Source organism: Euleptes europaea, chromosome 8 (assembly GCF_029931775.1).
Source record: "Euleptes europaea isolate rEulEur1 chromosome 8, rEulEur1.hap1, whole genome shotgun sequence".
Classification (NCBI taxonomy): Eukaryota; Metazoa; Chordata; class Lepidosauria; order Squamata; family Sphaerodactylidae; genus Euleptes; species Euleptes europaea.
Genome location: NC_079319.1, coordinates 26,056,547 through 26,080,635, shown reverse-complemented (window position 1 = coordinate 26,080,635; position 24,089 = coordinate 26,056,547). Strand labels below are relative to the sequence as shown.

Here is a 24,089-nt window from a genome sequence, read left to right as displayed (position 1 = left end):
CGTTCGCTGCTAGGACGGAGCTGATGTACATATAGAATCATAGAGTTGGAAGGGACCACCAGGGTCATCAAGTCCAATCCCCTGCACAATGCAGGGATTTCACAATTACCTCCCCACATATGAAGCAGAGGGGGCTGTGGCAAGAGGGTTTTAGACCCCCTCCCCATCATATGCTTTCTGTAAACTTTAACTGTTTTGGAAACTTTTTAGGCTAAGAACAAATAACTCCTCATTGCAATGGTAGTTGCAAATGTACCCGTTTGCTTTCTCTGGCATAATAGAAGGAAAAGCGAAGCTCAACATTTAGAGCCAAACTTGCAGTGGGAGAAAAGCACCGTCACTGTGAAATATGCTTCTGTGCAGTCTACATATGCTGTATGTGCTACTGGCCTCCTGAGCAACCTATAGACTCTCTCTCCACACACACCTTCCTGTTATAATGACTATCATTTTGCTCAGAGATAAAAGTCACCTCTAGCAGAAGCCTGTTATTCTATCTCAGTAATGCGGTCCACTTAGATGATTAAAAATGTCTGTTTGTAGTTCATTCAACTCTAGGAATCTAAATGACTGAAAAAAATTATCGTAATTGCAATTCTTGTGAAACGTTCCTCATTCACACAGATTACTAATCAGGATAATGTTCATGAGCTGATAAGGAGATCTTTTCCTGAGCCGTTGCTAGGTAACCATAAATGTGCCCGTCTGTGGAGCGCAGGCACCCAGGCTGCGAGTCTCACGGGCCGTAGGCCAAGGACCAGTTGAAATCCCAGTATCAAATCAGCTGTGCACACTCTATTGCCATTGGACCCAGAGTACATGAGATAGCAGCAAACCCATTCCAGTCATGTATGTGTATAAGGAAGAGAAAGGCTACTTAAAAAAAAAAAAAAGGCTTTCAAAACAGCTGAGCTCACTTTTGGTACCAGAATACAGATCAAGGGGGGAAAGTGGCTGAGGAGGGCAGCGGTTTGGAGAGAATTGTATACCTCCTGTACATGTCACCCTTTTACCTCAGAAACGAGACTCCACCCTTTTCTGCACTTTGTAGTTGGGTTATTAAATATATATTTCACTTTTCTTCTCCATAAAGCCAGTCAGATTCCAGCAATTACAAACTTGGGCCCACAGTAGGGAACAGTCTGTATAATGAGGCCATGTACAGATAGGAGACATGTTTCTGAAAATCTGAAAAGTTTAAGAAGAAGTTGCAGGGCTTTAAAAAAAAAAACACTCCTCAAACAGTAAAAGTGTTGTCTGTGCATGCTCAGATGATGCTGAGGAAAAACAACTTTGGGCAGCATTTTGGGTTGTCAGGGCCCATTAATAAGAGGAGGGGGGGGAGAGAAAACTGATGATGGAGAATGTGTGTGGGGCATGCAGCAGCAAGGAAGAAAGATTGGATGGGTGTTACGGGATGGGAAATAAAAATGGGGCAATGGGTAATGGGGGAAGGAGCATGAACATAGTGGCCAATGCAGACAGAGTGAAGGGGGGTATGGGGGCAGTAGGACTTTCATGTCCCCATGAGCCCACATTTGCAGCAGTTCTTGGGATTAAAAAGAGCATCTGCTGGGACGGTTCTAGCAGCGAAGGATGGAAGGATGGAAGACCCCAAGGATGGAAGCGAAGTTGGGAACAGTCTCACCTTTGCAGCCACCCTTCAAGTAAGCTGAAAGCAATCTGCAACATTTTATTGAAGGTTCCCACTTGCATAGTCCTATGCCACCAGACCCGTACCGCCACCTGCCTGCAGTACTGCCATGGTGGCTTCTAAATGGCAGAGTAAGTTTAGAAGTGGGTCCCAATTCAGAAAGTTTGAGAACTGCTCATCGTCAGTTCTCCCTATTTTATCTGTAAACCTCATCACACAGCTCCAGCCTATGCCTGCTGGAATTTATGCATGTATGTTTATTCAAACATTACACTAAAATGGAGATGTCCAGTGGGTACACAAGTACTATCTTGCCTCCCTTTAAGGTGTAGGGAAAATAAAGTCTGATCTAGTCTGATACGGGAAAGTATCGTCTGATCTAGGCAGTTTTAATGGTGTGACAATCAGACTGCATCCTCTTCTGTTCATTATTAATCATACATGACTTCAGAATAGTTTGAAGGCTAAACAATCTGAGACTTTTCAGTTTAGAAAAAAATGATGAAGTAGGGGAGGGGACATTATAGAGGTTTTAAAAATTATGCGTCGGGTACAGAAAGTAGATAGAAACCCCTCCCCCCAGTAACGCTAGCACTTGAGAGCATCCAATAAAGTTGATGGGCAGGAAAGACAAAAGGAAATACTTCTTTACTCAATGTGTGATTAAATTGTGGGATTCACCACCAGTGGACATAAACATGAAGCTGCCTTATACTGAATCAGGCCCTTGGTCCATCAAAGTCAGTATTGTCTACTCTGACTGGCAGCAGCTCTCCAGGGTCTCAGGCACAGGTCTTTCACATCACCTACTTGCCTGGTTACTTCAATTGCAGATGCCTGGGATTGAACCTGGGACTTTCTGCATGCCAAGCAGATGCTCTGCCACTGAGCCACAGCCCCTCCCCAAAGAACTGTACACATGAACACATGAAGCTGCCTTCTACTGAATCAGACCCTTAGTCCATCAGTCAGTATTGTCGACTCCGACAGGCAGTGGCTTTCCAGGGTCTCAGGTGGGGGTCTTTCACATCAATACCTGCCTAGTCCCTGGAGATGCTGGGGATTGAATTTAGGACCTTCTGCATGCCAAGCAGATGCTCTACCACTGAGCCTCAGTCCCTCCCCCTAGTGATGGCGCCCAAGCATAGATGATTAAAGGGACCTACCATGTTAAAAGCATTAAACCTCTGAATACCAGTGTTGATAGGCAACGTAAGGGGGAGATTTTTGCCTTTGCGCCCTCTTTGTTGGCCTTCCAGGGTATCTGGTTAGCCACTGTGTGGAGCAGAATGCTGTACTGGATGGGCCACTGATCAGATCCAGCAAGGTGTTTCATATGTTCTTACAATCAGGATTTGTACAATGTCACTTTCCTTTCCAGATCATCAACTCCGTGGTATTGCTGATTGTGCTGAGTGCCCTGACAGACCCTGGCCAGTACCACTTGACGACTGCTGAATTAGGGGGCGACTTTGAATTTATGGATGATGCCAGTAAGTCCATATCATTTAATTACAAACATTCATTAGTAATTTACAATGTGATCACTATTGAATTGAACTGGTATTGTGCCAGTACAGCACTTTGAAGGGCAGACTTAGAATTCATTAAAAGAAAAAAAAAAACTCCGGGAAGAATCTTTCAACAAAGGAGTGTGTGATAAAGGTGAGGTTTAAAGAGAGGGCTGCAGCTTGCTGTCCTGTCATAATTCCCAGAGATTAACCTTGACAATCAAGGTCTATTGGCAAAGGTTTTATATACCAGTGGTTTGTGCTAGAAGCCAGCCTTCAAAGGACAAGTCTGTGCTGTGATAGCATTGCAGTTCTTAGCTCAAACGCTTCTGTAATTCCAAACTTTATTTGGAAGGCAGCAAAGAAGTCCTATGGTATGTTGTCCCGTTAGCCCTTTTGCTAGTTAACTAATTGATTAAAAAAAAATTTGCACCATCAAGTCACAGCTGACTTATGGCAACCCTGTAGGGTTTTCAAGGCAAGAGACGTTCCAGAGGTGGTTTTCCATTGCCTGCCTCCACGTCACGACCCTGATATTCCTTGGAGGTTGCCCATCCAAATACTCACCAGGGCCAACCCTGCTTAGCTTCCGAGATCTCACGAGATCAGGCCAGCCTGTTGCTATCCAGGTCAGGGCAACTAGAGATGTAAAATTTCTGGAAATTTTGAAGCCACGGGGTAGGAGGACAGCTTTCTTCCGTTGTAGTTGTTGTTGTTGAAAATAATGGAAATCTGGGGGGAAATTGAAATAACTCCAGTATTTATTGTCCTATCAAGGCAAAATGTCTCCTACCGATTGGACAACATAAAATGCATCATTTTTAACTTAGTTAACAAATAACATTTTACTACTTGGCATATTTATGGAATGTAAAAGTAGTATAAGTGACTTCATTTTCTATTATTAAGTTTGCAAGTATACCTAGTACTTGAGAAAGAGTTGCAAACTGGTATACCCTATGAAACCATAATGCCTGAATCTTTAATTATTGTGATTTGAGAGGTGAGAAAAAAAAGAAGCTGAACAGTAGAAAACCAATTCTGTTGTAAACAAAAAGAAAATGTGTTATTGGGACAGAAATGCTCTTATACAGTCACAATAGGCAAAACTACCAGCTTATTTAAATATTAAGCTGGATATTAAGCTGTCATAACATATTAAGATATACTACATTAATTGTTGCCAACATTATTTACATTTAAAATATTCCTGAAATTATCATTATGTTTTTTTTAATAATAATTTTATTGGTTTTTATAATACAAATTTTCCATGATAGTAAATAACAATAAAAGCAATATGAAATTCAAAATTCTAACTCTATGTTGTTATAATTTCTTGAATTCATAACAAAAAAAAACAAATTAGAGGAAAATTTATGGCTTCCCCATCACCTCTCTCCGCCTCTTAATAAAATATTCATCCCATCGTAATTAGTCTGATCTTAACTATCATAAATTCATTTAACTTTCATAAAACATCTTCTATTAATATAAATGATTATAACTCTTAATATTAATTGTGTCTTCTAGATCAGATTAATAAGTATTCTTCCATTTTTCCCAGTTTTAATTCATATTCACAATATTTCATCCAATCCTCCCATTCCCCTAAAAATCGAACATTGTCTTTTTCATTTAAAATGGCTGTAAGTTTTGCCATTTCCACCAATTCAAACATTTTCCCAATCCAGTCTTTTTTCTCGGGAATTTCTGCCCCCTTCCATTTTGCTGCATAAAGCAGTCTCGCAGCTGTTGTAGCATAGATCAAAAAAGTTCTTTGTATTAGCAAGTCGTCAGGTATCATACTTAATAGCATCATTTCTGGTGTTTTGGGTATATTTTTTTGTACTATTAGTCTCAGTTCATTGTATATCATATCCCAAAAATCTTTAGCTTTATCACAAGTCCACCACATATGGTAAAAGGAACCTATTTCCGTATTACATTTCCAACATTTAGGGGATGTCACTTTATATATCTTTGCCATCTTCTTAGGTGTTAAATGCCATCTATACATCATTTTATAAATGTTTTCTCGAATTGATTGCGCGTTTATTCCTTTCAAATCTTTTGACCAAAGTCTTTCCCATTTATTAAAAGCAATATCATGTCCGATATTTTGAGCCCAATCAATCATAGTTGGTTTAATTATCTCCTGCTCACAATATAATGTTAAAAGTAGATTGTACATTTTAGAGATCAGTTTCAGATTGTTTTCTAGTAACATCTTGTGGAAAGGGGACTTTTCTTTAGAAAATCCATTTTTCATATCTTGTACAAAAACTGATTTAATCTGACAATATTGCAACCATTGTAAATCCTCTTTGAGAAATTGAAATTCCTTTAATGAACATTTTTTCCCCTCCCAATTAATTAATTCCTGGTAAATTATAAATTTGTCCAGTCTAAGTGGACGTAGTGTTAGCATTTCTTGCGGTGAAATCCACATCGGAGTTGTTGGTTCCAAAATATGTTTATATTTCATCCAGATACGCAGTAGAGAGGACCTGATTATATGATTCCTAAATGATGCTTGTATCTTAATTTTGTCATACCATAAATAGCCATGCCATCCACTAATATTATTAAAGCCTTCAAGCTCCAGTAAACGTGTATTTGATAAGGTTATCCAGTCTTTTAGCCATGTTAAGGCTACCGCTTCAGCGTAAAGTTGAAAGTTTGGTAGTGCTAAACCTCCTCTAACTTTAAGGTCCACCAAGTATTTATAAGCAATCCTCGGTTTTTTCCCTTGCCAGATGAAGTTTAAAATGTCCTTCCTCCAAGTATCAAAGTATTTAACATGTGATATTATAGGCAAATTTTGGAATAAGAAGAGCATCCTTGGTAACACATTCATTTGAATTGTTGAAATACGTCCCAATAGTGACAACTTTTTATTTGACCAAATAGTCATATCAGTTTTTATTTTACCCCATAATTTAAAGTAGTTGTTGGTTAACAATTCTTTGTTCTTCGCTGAGATCCAGATTCCCAGATATTTAACTTTATTGGCCTTCTCCCAACCTGTAAACGAGACGAATTCCTGTTGTTCTATTTCTGATAAATTCTTGAATATTGTCTTTGTTTTTTCTTGATTAACTTTAAATCCCGATATTTCCCCAAAATCCAGAGTCTCTCGTAGTAACTTCATTGATTGTGTTGGGTTTTCCAGAATTAACAGGAGGTCATCCGCGAATGCTCTCAATTTAAATTCATGTTTTTTAATTTTTAGACCGCGAATGTCCTCCATACTCCTTAGTTTACAACATAATGTTTCCAACACCAACAAAAATAATAACGGAGACAAAGGACAGCCTTGTCTAGTTCCTTTCTTAATTTGACAATTTTCCGACATTGATTCATTCACCAAAATTTTCGCATGTTGGGATGTGTAAATAGCTGATATACCTTTCAAAAAACAGTCTCCAAAATTTAATTTTACCAATGTTTTTTCCATAAAGTCCCATGAGACCATATCAAAGGCTTTTTCCGCATCCAAAAATACAAAGGCGGCTGATCGTTGTATATTCTGATCATAATATTCTAATGAGTCCAATAAGATTCTTATATTGTCTTTAATTTGCCTTCCTGGAACAAAGCCCGCCTGATCTTCGTGTATAAGGTCTTTAATAAATTTTCTTATCCTATTCGATAAGACCGCGGCATAAACCTTATAATCCACATTTAACAACGAAATAGGTCTATAATTTGATGTTCTTTCTGGGTCTCTTCCTTCCTTAGGTATCAACGATATATATGCATGCGACCAAGTTTCTGGGGCTACTCCCTTATCCAAAATTGTATTGCAAAGTGATACAAAAAAGTCTGCTAAGTTGTCACTAAATGTTCTATAAAATAGAGCAGTTATTCCATCTGGTCCAGGTGTCTTATCCGGCTTTTGTTTCATTATTGCTTCTTGTATTTCTTCCCTTGTGATTGGAGCATCTATCCATTCTCGTTGGTCTGTTGAAAGAATATTCATCTGTATTGAACTTAAAAACTTATCTATTTTCTGTTTTGAAATATTTTCTTTCTGATACAGCTTAGTGTAAAATGAAACAAATTCTTTTTGTATATCTGTAGTTGAATGAACTGGTCCTTTAGCAGTTTGGATTTTTGTTATAATCTTCTTCTGAAATGAGTCTTTCAGTTGTGTTGCTAAAAATTTCCCAGGTTTATTAGCATGTTCAAAATATTTTTGTTTGGCAAATTTTAAGTTTTTGTTCATTTCCTCCATTATGACCAAATTTAATTGATGTTTAGATACAGAAATCTTCATTTGTATTTCATTTTTCTCTTCTTCTTGTAACGCCATAACAAGTTTTTGTTCCAAATTTTGTAAATCCCAAAGTATGTTATTGGTAAATTGTAGTTGAGTTTTCCTCCACGCTGCATGTTTCTGTATCATAAATCCTCTTAGAACTGCTTTAAACGCATCCCACACTATATTCAACGTAGTTTCTCCATTAAGATTGATTTCAAAAAAATCTTTAATCAGATCATATAATTCTTTTTGAATCTTATTTTCCTTTAAAAGTTTATCATTCAATCGCCATCTGAATGCTTGTTTATTGTTCCACTCAAATGTAACCGGATTGTGATCAGAAAAAGTTCTTGGTAAAATATGTATTTTACGTAGTTGCGTAAAAATTGATTTACTAGACCAAATCATGTCTATTCTGGAGTGTGAGTCATGTCTCGCTGAATAAAAGGTATATTCTTTGGCTGTAGTATTCATTGTTCTCCAGATGTCTTGTAATTCCAATTCTGTAGCCATGGTGAAGAAAGTTTTAGGTAAACATCCTTCATTTTCGTCTTTTGCTTTTGATTTTTTATCCAAAATTGGGAGAATAACGCCATTTAAGTCACCCATCAATAAAATCTGGTCATTGGCATACTGAGAGATCAGTTCATGCAATTGTCCATAAAATTTTGTTTTTCCTTCATTGGGAGCATATATTCCTACCACAATCGTCTTTTGCCCCAATATTTTGGTTTTTATAATTACAATTCTCCCTTCATTGTCTTTATATAGTAGTTCAGGACTAAGGCTAGAATGAGCATATATTACTACTCCCTTAGTTTTTGTTTCGGCCGATGCCACAAATGCTTGTCCAAGCATTTGTCTATCCAAATATTTTTTGTGTTTTTTTGCTATATGAGTCTCTTGTAAACAAATTAGGGAGTATTTATACTTCTGTAGATATTTAAAAATTCTAGCCCTTTTAGTTTTTTCATTCAAACCATTCACATTCCAAGAAATTACTTTTGCCATGGTACAATGATTATTGAAGCAAAATATGCAGTCTATAATTTAGTTCCTCCTGCTGCTCCCTGTGGTTCTTCTTCTTCTTGTTGTTCTTCTTCCTCTTCCTTTTGATCCCCAGTTAATCCTTTAAGATCTGATTTATATTTTCTCAGAAATTTTCCCACATCTGCTGTAGATGTAATTGTCATTTTCATTTCTTTGTAGGTAAAAGCCAAGCCTTGTGGCATAATCCAGCGATATTTGATACCATTAGCTTTCAGAACAGACACAAATTCTTTGTAATTATTCCTCTGTGAGAGTAAATGTCTTGGTATGTCCTTTAATAAAATTAGAGGAATGTCTCCTGCTGACACCGGGTTGTCATAATGCATCTTCATGATCTTATCCTTAATCCTAGTGTCATAGAACACTATCATCAGGTCTCTTGGCTTAGATCTTTTCATTCTAGCAGGTAATGGTATTCTGTATACTCTGTTAATAGCTTGGTTCAATTCTTGTTCGTCCATCTGAAACAGGTAAGCCAGATTTGGGACTACAGTTTCTTTGTTATCTCCCATCATATCTGGAAGGTTGCGCAGACGAAGGTTGGCCTCTCTCACTCTCATCTCCATCATGGCTATTTGATCTTTTACTGTTGTCTGATTTAATTGTATTGTTTCAATCTGTTTTTCTTGGCTTGCTAATTTTTTCTTTGTATCCTTATGCTCTTCCATCACTTTCTTTATTGATGAATCCATTGCTTGCATATCTGACTGCATAATACTCATTTGAGTTTTTACTTCTTTAAGATCTCCTGTTACCACATCCAATTTATGGTCAATAGCTTGAGATGCTTGGCCTAGATTTGTCATCATAGAAGTTAACTGTGCCATCTGTGTAGACATCTGTGTAGACATCTGTTCAAGCTGCTTATTTGTTGCCTCTGTTTGTTTGGCTAACATATCCTGAAATTTCTTATCCATAGCTAAAACTTGTGCTGAGTCCTTCAGTTTAGTATAGGCAGGGCTATGCAGTGAGCCAGAACGGGGTCGGGTTCCAGACATTTACATTGGAATAAGGCTGGTAAAAGTCATGTCCTCAGACAGGGCCCTCCAGATGGTGGTTAATAGAGGGTAATTCAATGATCAGCTTAATAATTTTTTCGGGTTGAAAAGAGCTGAATTTGGCTTTAAAACAGCTTAATAAAGTTTTGAAATACCAACGAGTTTTACTGGACGCTCTAGGTCGGATCTACCAGGAAGTATTCCGGAAGTTGTATTTGCCGTGGACCTTCTACCGCCTCATCTCGATGGTTATTTCCTTCAGGAATTATTTCTGTGTTACTCAAGTGCGACGCGTATTCGGTCCTCCAGCTTGCTTCCTGTTGTTGTGACTCAGATGATAGAGAGGGTGGTATAGAGGGGCTTCCGGTCTGATGAATCCCTTGCTGCTAACGTGGCAGGAAATTCTTTTTCACCAGAGAATCAGGAAGAAATTCGCCCTCCCCTTCCCTCAGAGTTGCTTCTCATTGGTAGAGATTTTAGTCCGTCATCTAAGCGTCCTTCCAACTCTTTGTTTTGATTTAAGCTGATCTGTTTGATAAGGCTCCTGCCGCTAATCCTGATGGAATTTACAAATCAAACTTTCCCGATTAAAATAAGGGAGGAGCAGAGGTACTGGGAAGAAATTATCATTATGTAATACCGTATGTGTGTGTGAAAGCTGGACAGTGAAGAAAGATGATAGGAAGAAAATAGATTCCTTTGAAATGTGGTGTTGGAGGGGAGTGTTACGGATTCCGTGGACTGCCAAAAAAACAAATCAGTGGGTTATAGATCAAATCAAGCCTGACCTGACCCTAGAAGCTAAAATGACTAAACTAAGGCCATCGTATTTTGGTCACGTCATGAGATGACAAAAGTCACTGGAAACGACAGTCATGCTAGAAAAAGTTGAGGGCAGCAGGAAAAGAGGAAGACCCAACAAGAGGTGGATTGACTCAATAAAGGAAGCCACAGCCTTCAATTTGCAAGATCTGAGCAAGGCTGTCAAAGATAGGACTTTTGGAGGACTTTCATTCATAGGGTCGCCATGAGTCGGAAGCAACTTGACGGCACTTAACACACACACACAGATGCCCACACAAATGCCGTATATTGTCAGGCAGCCCAATCCTGAAGGAGGGGGGTGCCGTGGAGGCATAAAAAGGCCTTTAAAAAATATAAACAGAGGAGATGGGGGAAATCCCCCATTGCCTCCAATGGGGCTGCGCCACCGAAAAAAGTGGCACTGCCCCCCCCTCTGCTCAATGGTGCGTTCCCAGAGCAAAAGGACTGTGGAAGATGCCTAAAGGCAGCTCCCCCCGGGAAATTCCCACCCCCCCACGCCAGCATGGGCTTTCCCTTCAGGGAAAGCCCTGCCGGCGTGGCTGCGCTGGCAGTGGGGGCCAATGGTATCCAGATGCCGGCATGTACCTGGACACCTTATTCTGTGATAAGGTGGCACCTACGCTGGCGCAGGGTCACGCTAGCTCCGAAGGAGCTTTATCCCCCCATTAGGAATGGGCTCTGAAATTTAAAAAAACCATACTAGACATTTTGAGTAAACCTTGTTTTTCATTGCACTCATTCCAAAAGGAAAAGAAAATCATAGCAGTTTTTTCTGTTTTCCCCAATTTTTTCCAATTTTTTCCATAGGAAAATTGAGAAAGTCCTAATCTTTTTCATGCTATACATTTGGAACAAATATAATGCATTTTAGGACAATGTTTTCCTCAAAAAGGAAAATATTTCCTAGGATGTTTTGTTTCCATTACTCCCTAAAATTGGAAAAATTGAAAAAAAATCCATAGAGGGGAATTTCTGGCTCCTTTCCCCTCCAAAATTTTCCAATTTGTTTATTTAAAACATTTAATGACGCCTCTCCAGGAACCTGCCCAAGTCAACTTACAAAATTTAAAAAAAAAAGCATTAGAAGATATTGACTAAAACCAAGCATTAAAAAACCCAAGCCCATCATAAGAACATAGAATCATAGAGTTGGAAGGGACCACCAGGGTCATCTAGTCCAACCCTCTGCACAATGCAGGAAATTCACGACTACCTCCCCCCCACACCCCCAGTGACCCCTACTCCCGAGGAAGCCTGTTCCACTGAGGAACTGCTCTAACTGTTAAAAAATTCTTCCTAATGTCTAGACGGAAACTCTTTTGATTTAATTTCAACCCGTTGGTTCTGGTCCGACCTTCTGGGGCAACAGAAAACAACTCGGCACCCTCCTCTATATAACAGCCCTTCAAGTACTTGAAGATGGCTATCATACCCCTCTCAGTCTTCTCCTCTTCAGGCTAAACATACCCAGCTCCTTCAACTTTTCCTCGTAGGACTTGGTCTCCAGACCCCTCACCATCTTTGTTGCCCTCCTCTGGACATGTTCCAGATCATAAAAACAGACCACAGAACTTAAGTAACAGTTTCCAGGCTTAAAGAGCGTTTAAAAAACCAACTCTTTCATTGAAAGCCTGGGTGAACAGAAATATTTTGGCTTGGTGCCTTCCCATCTCTAGGAACATCCTAATTTATGGTGGCCTAAAAATTAGTTAATCAAGAGTACTTTTTATTTACAGACTGTATATGCTGCTTTGCCAGAGATCTGCTTAAGGTGGCTCGCATGTATCCTTCCTTAAATGGGATGAAGTTCCTCCAGCCTAAGGAGCCATCCTTCAACTCAAGTGGCTCTTCCATTTGAGAAAGAGCCACTAAGGATAGACCTTGATGCTGGAGAAAGGCTTCAAACTGCTCAGCGGCATGGTAGGATACATGCCACTGAAACATCGTTTGAGACTGCTGAACATTTTTATGCACTGGGTTGTTGGCATAGATTGTAGCCTCAGGCAGGTCCCAAAGGAGAATTTATGGATGCAAGTCTGTGATGTTGCCAAATTTTATAACAACACATTTCAGAATATGCATTTGTCCCTGTCAAAATGCTCGGAAGTATTACAAATCAAGAGTCAGTTCCCGGAGAAGCTCTTTGCCAACTTGGAACATAAATGGGATTCTGCCCGCGCAACTCCCAAAGCAACTGTCAATGAATGAGGAACCTGTCATTGACAAGCTAAGCAAATCACACACACACACACCGTCTCTCTGCTTTTAGTTTAAGTCAGTCTTTCAGTCCAAGTCCTAGACACTTAGCACAGTTAGAACTGTGCAAAAACTGAATGGGTGACATTTTAAAAGTCTTTGCTGGTGGAAAGTTGCTGAATCATCACCTCTTTTCTATGCTCCCACCCTCCAGCTTAACCAAGAACATCATGGTCATATGTCATAGTTATGGTATTTGTTAAGAGTTTTTCTGGTGCCACTTTTTTCTTTTGCTAAAGTGTTATGGCAGTAGTCTCCTCCACACTCCACCTTAGAAACTAGTATTCATTGGCCTGTATGTCTGAGGTCCAGCTTATATGTAACATAAGACATTGGTAAAGTGTTACCATTGACTCAGAACCAGTTTGCATAAGATGAACACAAGAAGCTGTCTTATACTAAATCAGACCCTTGGTCAAGGTCGCTATTGTCTACTCAGACTGGCAGACATCTTTCACATCACCCACTAACTGGTCCATGCTGGGGATTGAAGTTGGGACCTTCTACATGCCAAGCAGGTGCTCTACCAGCATGGGGTAGTCATGTGTAGTGTAGTGGTTAAGAGTGGTGGTTTGGAGTGATGGAGTCTGTTCTGGAGAACCAGGTTTGATTCCCCACTTTTCCACATGAGCAGTGGAGGCTAATCTGGTGAACTGGATTTGTTCCCCTACTCGTACACACGAAGCCAGCTGGGTGATCTTGGGCAAGTTACAGCTCTCTTAGAGCTCTCTTAGCCTCACCTACCTCACAGGGTGTCTGTTATGGGGAGGGGAAGGGAAGGTGATTGTAAGCCGATTTGAGTCTCCCTTAAGTGGTAGAGAAAGTCGGTATATAAAAACAACTCTTCTTCTTCCTCTTCCTCCTCCTCCCATGGCCCTTCCATGGCCATCTAGATTCAAGTCCAGTAGCACTTTAGAGACGAACAAGATTTTTGTGGTGTGCGCTTTTGAGAGTCTGAGCTCCCTTTCTCAGAGCTTTAACTCTTGAAAGCTCATACCCAAAAAATCTTGTTAATCTCTAAGGTGCTACTAGACTCAAATCTAGCTATTCTACTGCTGATTAGCATGGGTACCCTCTGAAACTATTTGAATAAGATGGAATTCCTTATAAGAACAGTCACACACACACATAATGAAAGAGGCAACAGGCATCCTTTGTTGTGCCACTTTGGACACTCTGGAAAAAATATAGCCTGTCTGCAGCTGGAGTTATTTTATTAAACAATGGTAAGGCGAGAGTTTCTCAGTTGGTCTCCATGCCTGCTATTCTTCTTGAGTTAATCAGAGCACCTATAAATAATATATCCCTTGAGTGATTCATGATTTCCATGTATCAAATTATTTTGTGCCTTTCCTTCATCTCCTGAATGCTGATGCCTTGGAAAAGTTAATGGATAAATATCCCTATTTTAAAAAAAATTAAAGTTTCTGCTGTAAGTAGGAAATGAAAATTAAGTCAATAATTACAAGCTGTTGGGTTAGACTGTAGGTTGTTGCCCCCCTGTCTAATGCAGGTGAAGCACAAATTCTTGGTTTCTGTATTCTGTAGTTCCATATCTTTGTTTTTCCCACTGTTAGTTTAGAATAGAAGCCCCCCTCTTTTTTTTTACTATTTGTGCTTTGATTTCTGAGACACTCTGAATTGCTTCGAAGTTTTTAATATGTAGCTTACTCAGTCCTGAGAGTTCAGAGCAGATCATAATATCATTTACATAAAAGATAAAGAACCATAACAACAAAAGCAAGAACTGCAGTAATCATCAACATATCCTTATGGCTACAAACTATAAGATTGAGCACATCAATCATAATGGCTGTACATTAAGTGAATATGAGGTATAGTTTGTGCTGAGAAGGTTCTTTGTTAACCTTGCCCTGTTTGGAGTGCTGGGAATGATCTGAGGAAGGGAGTAACTGCTTAGGACTGCACTGATAGAGTTCTGATTACAGGATGGGTAAAGTCACTCAGGCCAGAGTTGTCTAGTGCTGAGATCAGTTGCCTTTGGGCATCCTGCAATAACTTTAAAAAGTTGGCTGTTCCCTGATGTCTCATCCTCCAGTAGAGGTCGCTCATGCATCAGACATGTACAGATGTTGCTCTCAGCTGAGGGAGAATCAGTGAAGAATGATGCAGCTAGTGAAGGCAAAAAGCCATCAATATCAGGCAAAAGGTCATCTGTTTTGTCTCGTGTGAATTTTAGCCGGAAGGATGTGAAAGAGTCTTCCTTTAGGTGAAGATGCCCTTCCTTGTGTTTTGTTTAAAATGTTGCTTTTCCTCTGTTAGTGCAAGAGGCATCACAATGTGGTTAGTAGCCAGTAACAGCCCTGGCATTTGCAGGCTTTTCCAAAAGACTTTGGGTGAAAACATATGGTCGCTTTAGCCTCCTTTATTCCCTGTTTCAGCCAGGATCGAACACAGTTCGGCAAAAGCGCATGTGTTTGATCCTGGCTGAATCCTGACTGAAACAGGGAATAAAGGAGGCTAAAGCGACCATGCTTTTCGCCCTTCGGGTAATGACATGGTTAAAAAAGAAATTAGCAATACCAAGAAGCAAGGTCTTCATGCTCCCGTGACGGTTTCTTTTTTTTTCTTTTTTCTTCCCAGATATGTGCATTGCCACCGCAATCTCTCTTCTCATGATTCTCATCTGTGCAATGGCTACATATGGTGCATATAAGGTAACGTGAGATTAACAACATCTTTATTTTTTGTCTTAAACCTTTTTATCCTAAGTAGATGATGAACAGTTCAGCCAGTGTCTGCATGGGACAATAATTTTTATTTGAGTCAGTTTTATTTTAATTTCAGTAGGTTTCATTTTCAGAATTGCTGATGCTGCTGAAAATAGCACATACATTGTGTGTACACATGCATGCATTTGGACACGCATGCATGTAAATTTATTTATGTGCACATATGAATTAATGCAGGTACACACATACATATATACACAGCACTATACCATTTAAAGTGCAGGTGCCCTGACCTGGATAGCCCAGGCTGGCCAGATCTTATCAGATCTCCGAAGTTAATCAGGGTCAGCCGTAGTTAGTATTTGGATAAGAGATCACCAAGGAATATCAGGGTCACTATGCAGAGGCAGGCGATGGCAAACCCCCTCTGAATGTCTCTTGCCTTGAAAACTATATGGGGTTGCCATACGTTGGCTGTGACTTGACCCTGCTACTCCCAAAAAAAAAAGGTCCTGGTGGCCACCATCAGAGGAAAATAATATCCCCCATTGTGGGAAATTAAAACTACCCATCTCGGGCATTCTAAATATTTCAGCAAAGAAGGAGTATATGAACAGCTCAGCCAGAGGGAAACCACTTTTGCGTGGTTCCTCATAGGAATTGTAACATGATTTCTTGATGCAGGTGATAACTTAGTACAATTAACAGTCATCTTTTCCTAGGATCAGTGTACATTAGTACAGATACATGTTTCCAGAAACTTTTCAGAGACGCTTTATTTGAAGGACACACTTCAACGTTCTGAGTACTCAGTCCTCTCAAAATGGAAGCTGCCGAAGTATACAGTAATTTCAGTTGCTAAATGTCTGTCTCAGTACCTGCCTTTGCTCGTGCAATGTCATGTTTTAAACATGTGGACCTGTTTTTCAGTAAGCTTCATCCTAAGCATGATGCTAGTGCAAAATAATAATGAATCAAATACCTGTACTTCTAGACATAGGAAAACATTTTGTCCCTTCTAATTTCTATATTTCTCTGCCACAAAATTCACTTGAGGCAAAGCAAACCCACATCGATGGAGAACTTAAAAATACATCATTTTATATTCAATAAGATGCTTGTTTGGATTGGAGAAAGAAGCAGTATTGGGGAGGGGCATTCAGGACTAGACAGAAAGAGGGGAAAGCAAGGGATACTGCAGAAATCCCATTCAGGGATCTTAACAGTGGATCCAAGCCTGTAGTTTATACCTTGTTTGTTAACTGTGGTTTGTACTAACCATAATAGCTGAACACTCAAATCAAAGGAATGAGCTTAAGAGAGAGAGGGGCAATTAGAAAAATAGCAAATGGGCAAGAGAGAAAGTGGTGGTGAGGGACTATTAAACAATCTATTTTGTTTCGGAGCGTTTGTTTGAAGCATTCAGTTTAACAGGTAAAGGGAGAGTGGGAGGGAGAAGGATGATCTTTAGCAGAGTGTGGGGGAGGAGGTTTGGCTTGCCCTCAGCATCTCCCTCTCCTATTTATTGCAGCTGATTAATAATAACTGGACTGCACACATACTGTGAACTGTTGCACATCTGGTAGGCTTATCGGAGTTTGGGCAACGAACTGCAGTTTAAATAAACCACTGTTTATTAATGCAGCTTACATTTGCCTTATTTTGTATCCTTGGTTCCAAAGAAGAGCTAAATACCCGTAGTAGGTTTTATAGCTACTGTTGACCAGTGATTCTTCTCTCTTCTTTTTAAACAGCAACATGCAGCCTGGATCATTCCGTTCTTCTGCTACCAAATCTTTGATTTTGCACTCAACACCTTAGTGGCTATCAGCGTACTTGTTTATCCGAACACAGTTCAGGATTACCTGCAACAACTGGTAAATCGCTTCTCCTTCACTGTTTGTCATGGAAAAAGCATGGGGAAGTGGCCTGCAGAATGGCAGGGGTCCCCAACATGGTGCCGACAGGCACCATGGTGCCCGCTGATGCCTTTCCTGGTACCCGCCAAGTATTTTAGAAAGTGGGTGGGGCTGGTGCCTGTCAAGCAAGGCTTCTGATTGGCCATTGATTTGATTGACTGCAGATTTTTTTAAATGTTGCTTTAGCAGAATAAACCACCACAGCACAAGGATAGTCACTGTGTGCCTTAAAGTAAGCTACAGCAGACACTTTGTGGCTGGCTCCACTTAACTGTGGCAGCCATTGTGCGGCAACCTCTTTGTGGCTGTGCCCACTAGGCTCTGGCAGAATTCTAGAGGTGCCCACAGGCCCAAACGGGTTGAGAACCCCTGCAGTATGGTTTAGTGGCAGAATCTCAGGCTACCTTTGGATGAGTATGTGTGTTTAAGAAACTTGTCTCCCACCAACTATTTTAAAACAATTACTTGAGGAAGCTGACAGTATGAGCAAATTGAAATAATCAGTAGTATGTCGATTACAGTTTTTTAAAAAAATACTGCGAACACAACCCATTAATCAGCCAACATATCAAAACTACCCATTTTAAAAAGAAGACGTCACCAAGAAAAAAAAACTATGCTGGAGTTCTGGCAGCATATTGGGTTGCTGTCGTATCACATAATGGCTCATGACAATTCAGCAGCAGTCAAGAAGTCAACTCTGGTTCACTTCTCCCCGCCTGCCTGCCTGCTGCTTCTATCCCCTTGCCACACTAGCCTAGGCAGAGAGACCAATAGGAGGGGGAAGACGCCAAAGCAGGTAGGTGGAAAGTGGCAAGCAGGAACTGACGAGCAGGCATGCAAAGGCAAACAAGAGGCAGAGGCAGCAGAGAGGTGATGGCAAGGAGGGGGTAGGGGAGAATTAAATGTCCCCTTCCCATGATTCCCTAAGCTATGGTGGTTAAGAGCGGTGGTCTCTAATCTGAAGAACTGGGTTTGTTTTCCCACTGACCTTGGGCCAGTCACAGTTCTCTCAGAACTCTCTCAGCCTTACCTACCTGACAATGTGCCAGTTGTGGGGAGAGGAAGGGAAGGCGATTGTAAGCCACTTTGAGGCTCCTTAAAGATAGAGGAAATTGGATATAAAAACCAACTCTTCATCTTCTTCAAATTGCAATTACCTTGGACTACCTTGGCCCGTTGAAAAGTCTGTCCTGTGAGTTTCTTTTTGATCTTGCAATACTTTTTCCAGCATTAATGAAGTGTGAACCCTGTGTGCCAGTTGCGAAGTGCTCTGATGAGTATGCCCAGAGTTCATTCTTTTTCCTTGATTATAAAAGCCAGATTTTTTAAAAATCCCAATCCTCGTTTGATATTTTCATGGTTACTTACCTACGTGAAACTGTTAACTGACTTCAGTGCATGTAGCAATGAACCCCTGTGCTGCAGGAGGGCCAAAGTCAGATCTTTCCGGCCCCTTGCCATTGTAGTTGACCGGAGGACTCTCAGAGCTGGCTGTTAGGGAATATGTAACATATAGAAGGAGATAGGGAACAGAGAGCAGCACTACCTATTACAGGAGACGAGCTTGCAGTGGTTCATATCTCTTTTCCTTTTCTGCCTTGAAATGTCTAATTTACTAATACATAACATTATATGCGTCAGTCCCACGTCTCATTGTTGGCTGGGGGCCCGCGAATAACATTGTATTGAAATTGATTTTATATGAAAGGGGTGGGGAGCATGGTGGTGGTAGCTCAGCAGCTCCCTTTCAGCTCTAGCTTTGCCCTGAGATTGAACGGGCTGCCTGGTCCCCATATGCTGATTTGCATGAACGAAAACAGCAAGCATGCTGACTTAATGATTCATTCTCTAGAAAATAGTACAAGAGCAGGAATGCCTTGCCAAAAACAAGAATTACACAGTGCCAGATTTACTTGCTATTTCCTACAGATACAGTCCCTGCCCAAACTCTTTTCTCTTTAAATTCCATCCATTTTACATTTTTGGAGGGGCGGGCAGTTAAATTGTGACAGTAAAAACTGAAGTGTTTTTGGAAAATAGAGGTAATGCAGATGGGGGTCTGTTGGATCTTATCGTATTAAGCATCCTTTTCACAGTGATGTTGCAGTCAATGTTGAACTTGGATGCAAGGATCTTTTTTAGAACAGTGAACCTACCACCACTGGCTGGATTCTAACATCATGATTGTAGTTTGTAAGACCATACGCTGATTGAGCTCTAGTTTTGTACGATGTCTGGATACAGGCTGTTCAAGAAATTTGTTCAGTAGTGCTACTCTTCTAAGCCACCAGCACATGGAGATGGAAATGTAAACCAGCTGAAAGAGCCAGCGTGGTGTAGTGGTTAAGAGCGATGGTTTGGAGCGGTGGATTCTGATCAGGAGAACCTGGTTTGATTCCCCACTCCCTCCACATGAGCGGCGGAGGCTAATCTGGTGAACTGGCTTGGTTTCCCCACTCCAGCAGGGTGACCTTGGACTAGTCACAGCTCTTAGAGCTCTCAGCCCCACCTACCTCACAGGGTGTCTGTTGTGGGGAGGGCAAGGGAAGGAGATTGTAAGCCGGTTAGATTCTTCCTTAAGTAGAAGAGAAAGTCAGCATATAAAAAACCAACTCTCAACTCTTCTGAAAACTTTGTATTTTCAGTTGCATTCGGCTATCAGTGGTGCTTTCTCAGGACACTTCCTCTTTCCTACCTTCTGACCTAGTCCCCACCCCCAGTAATGACTGACCAAGTAGGAATGTACTTCATAGACTTCAGCCCCTCCTGAGGAGAAATTCCATCCTGAGGCAGATGACCTGACAATTAGCAAGAGAAGAGAGAGCTGTAAAAGACTTATTAAATGGACAATATGAAGTACACTGACTATCCTTAGCCAAGAATTAGTAAGAAGATGGGGCTTGGCTTGTGATAGGCTTCCCCCACCCCCCAAAAAAATTCCCTCCCGCTTATTGCAGCTGACCAGCAGCAAACTGGCTGCATATGTATTGAGACTTTGCTAATTATCTGGAAATGCAAGAGAGCTTGGGATAGCATCTGGGAATTCTGGTTGGAGGTAGAAGAACAAAGGGGAACAGCAGATCAACTTGGGTTTACGAACCAGCTGTGGCTTGTTGTGCTCAACTGGTAGACTAACCAGGTTTGTCCACCACGGCTTATTATGATGTCTGAGTGCAGGCTCCATCAGTGTAAAGTGGATTGTTTCTGACTGTGGATATATATCTGATTGTATTAAGTCCTGTCTCAAGTATATATTTGACCTAACAACTGGTAATATTTACATAACCAAAAGTGCTCAAGAATTTTTTTTTCTGTTCAAGAAACTAAACATTCACCTATACCAGCATCCCCCCTACCAAGAATGTGAATTTTTGCAGAAGTTATTTGTGGACTGAGATGTTTCCATGCCTCTGGCTTAATTCGTTATGTATTCTGAATTGAATGATAGCAGATTAAGAGTTTGATGCTGTGGTTTAGAAAGATGTAGCAAACCTTTTAGCAAGAATGAAAAGAGGCTTGCCTCAGGGCAATCTCTGTTAGGTCACCAAGCTTGCAAGTCATATCTGTCCGCTTGCTCTTACAGCTGGAATACCCTGGCACAAACCAGGGCAGACTGCCTCTTTCTCCAGCACTGGCGCGATTCTCTGGGTTGTTCTTGCATCAATCAATGCATGCTTCCGATGTCCAGATCAAAGCTGCTGTCTAATGTCTGAAAATCACTTCTGTAGCTTTCATTGACTTTACACTATAGTCACTAGTAGAGGAATACTAATGAAGTCTACTCAGTGAGGCTTACTATCAGGAAACTGTTCTTAGGATGGCACTGTAGATTTTTGTTAGGTGAGCAGCTCAGATTTCAATCTGGGTATGTTCTGAAACAATGTGGGCTCTAGCTTTCAAAAGTTTCTGCCATAGTTAATTTGTTAATCTTTGAGGGCCAAACCACACAAGATGCTAAGAGTTCCTATTTATGGAACTCCCAGCCATTTTTTCTTAAATAATCAGTATACAGGATACTGATCTGGGTTATGGCATAGGGAGGAGAATTTAAGCCCCCACCAACCACCCCAAAATAGAATTTTCCTGACCCACAGTGACCCTGCAGAGCTGGAACCCATTATCATCTAACTAAGATAACTTTAAGTGTATAGAGTTATATTCATGGTTCAGTTGTTTGGCTGTTTTTTGTTTATTTCCAATTGAACTGATGTTTTTATATAATCTGGTTCAAGAAATTCCACATTTAGCTGTACAGCACTGCCAGTAACAGTTGCGTCAATAAATATTTTTTCATGTGTTTAATATGTGGGCCCCACTGCACATTTGGACTCTCCAAATATCCAGCTGCAAATCATTCACAGGTTCACCTGGAGTACCGATTAAGGACTTGCTGTTCTTTGTAGTCAGATATTTATCAAAGTCTGTTCAAATCCTGTGCGAGATATGGCAATCATTTAATATTTTAAATTCTAGATCTCGGTGCAGTGGCTACTCTGTATATGGTTATAGGGGCAGCGTAAAAAATGCCTACATCAAAATTGGGGTTGGGCAGCAGGTCCTTGGTAAATTTTTGTTAAAAGCACAGCTGGCTCTCTAGAGCTATACAGTGGAGACTGGCCAATAACACCATTGGATTTTTTTTTTAGCATTTGCTGGTTTTCTTTTTTGTCATCTGCCTATCTACATTAACATATGAAGCTTGCTTATACTGAACCAGATCCTCGGTCCATCAAAGTCAGTATTGTCTACTCAGACCAGCAGTGGCTTTGCAGTCAAAGGTTAATCCACTTCTTAACCATATCTCTTCTCGTATGCTTCACTAGTGTCATGATTACAAAAACACCCTTCAATGTATGTGTATGTGACAAAAGAGAGAGGGGATCTTTTTCCCCCCTTTCCTCCTCCTAAGCCAACAAAGTGACTGGTGCCAATTAAACAGGAGCCTTGTAACAACTTGCTTTTCTTTCCCCTCTGCCCCCAGTGACCTTGAGTTATGAATCCAACCTTTCTCTTCAATGACATTTCCTTACGCAGCAGCAAGACCTACCATGCTGATCAGAAAGGCCTGAGAAAACAGGATTTGACAGGCACTGGGAAGCTCAGATTGAAGCCTAGGAATATATGAAAGGAATATTTTAGGGAGTCTGTTCTGAGACTTCACAGCCAAAGGTCTTGGAAAATATCATCTTAGAGGCAACGATCCTGAGGGCCCTTTCCCCCCATTTTGTTTTATATACCCTCCAGAAGCACATTAGTGAGTCATGCCCATGTCTGACGATGCCTGAGGAAGTAACATAAGAACTGCCTAAAATTAAGCATCTCTAGAGAACGAATGTATGGCATTTCATATATCTTACTGCAGTAAGAAACCCAATGTCTGGACCTCCACAGCTGCTGCTAAGGACTCACAGGATCCTGAAAAGCAAGCCTCTCAAAGCTAAATCCCGTTGAAATGACATGACCTTGTTGAAGCAGGGGTGCTGAGGTATGTGCATATGGGATATCTCACACACTGCCCCCTGGGATACACAAAGCCCCTTTTGATGTTTTTTTGTTGACTCCTGCTTGGGTTCTCCCAGCAACTTTGGGGTTGGCCTCAGACTAGAAGGGAAGTATCCTTCTCTGTATTTTTCTCCCTTCCCTCTTAACCTGGGTTCTCAGAAGGCTCTGGAGGGGTTCCTCAGTATAGTCCTAATGTGCTTTAAATGCCTTCTTGCACCCTTGACAAATCTCCAAGCGGCCACCTGCTTCCTGCCAGATCCCTCGCCTTCTTGGCCAGGCATTCCTCTTAGTGCTTGCTTCAGTGCTGTCTGCCTAGCCCAGCGCTTGCTGAGCCCTAATGCAAAATGCAGGTTCTTGGCAGTTGCTAGAGCTGCAGTCTGGTGGTTGATTAGAAGAACTCAAGAGATATGTTTTTCACGGCATCCTAATCTCTGAAGATCAGGCTACTTTTAATGACACAGGAGCAAATACTGGAAAAAATATTGGCAGTAAAAATATTGGCATTGTATAATTGTTAACCTTTGTAAATAAACAACAACAAAAAATAAATTTCCTTAGATAGAGGCTACTTTCAGCTCTGGCAGCTCAAAGGATCAACTAGATCTGCTAGTAGTTCGGTACCATGTGGTAAATATTTGCCTGCCCTAAAAAGAATGCCAAAGTTTTCTAAACTGAAATAACTATGGTCTGGATCCTATGAAATCACAAACAGAGCAAATGTATGAAAGGGATTTTTGCAGACTCTGCTTTCCACTCCGCCCCACAGCTCCCCTCAAAAAGCCTGGCTGTCAGAGAACTTCTGAGGAATGGTGGGTGGGCCTTGGCCTCCGTGCCCGGCTTGTAGGCCTTCTGGGAGGCATCCGTTTGGCCGCTGTGTAAATCAGAAGACTGGACTAAATGGGATCACACATGAAGCTGCCTTATTCTGAATCAGATAATTGGTCCGCCAAGGTCAGTATTGTCTACTTAAACTGGCAGTGGCTCTCCGGTGTCTCGGGAAGAGGTCTTCCACATCACCTTCTGCCAGGTCCTTCTAATTGGAGATGCTGGGGATTGAACCTGGATCCTTCTTCATGTAAAGCAGAGGCTCTTCCACTGAGCCACAGCCCCTCCCCTATGGGTTATTGGTCTGATCCAGCATGACTGTTCTTGGAATGGGATGCAGTACAGGGGCTATTGGCAGAAGAGGGAGTTGGTACAAGTCAGTTTTTCACAAGTCACAGAAGAACTTCCACAAGAGGTGGAGGGAGAAGTTTCTACTGTCCTCCTTCTCCCTGCACTTTCCCCCTCCCATGTCCCATTCCATTGCCACAAGTTCTCTGGACCTTCTGGGTCAGCTTTTTGGGGAACACAGGATGCTGCAGTAGCAAAAAAAATCTTCCTTTAAATTTTCTGAGGTCCTTGTCGCACC

General features: G+C 41.0%; 1 protein-coding gene across 1 annotated transcript in view; it reads left to right on the top strand.

Moving 5' to 3' along the window:
* The window catches only part of LAPTM4B (lysosomal protein transmembrane 4 beta), a 70,508-nt gene that overhangs the window by 24,178 nt on the left and 22,241 nt on the right, over positions 1–24,089 (top strand). Inside the window, exons 2-4 of the mRNA XM_056854504.1 lie at positions 3,036–3,147; positions 15,166–15,239; positions 17,009–17,131. Of these exons, the coding sequence (XP_056710482.1) occupies positions 3,036–3,147; positions 15,166–15,239; positions 17,009–17,131 (309 nt within the window). The remainder of the gene's footprint in view (positions 1–3,035; positions 3,148–15,165; positions 15,240–17,008; positions 17,132–24,089) is intronic.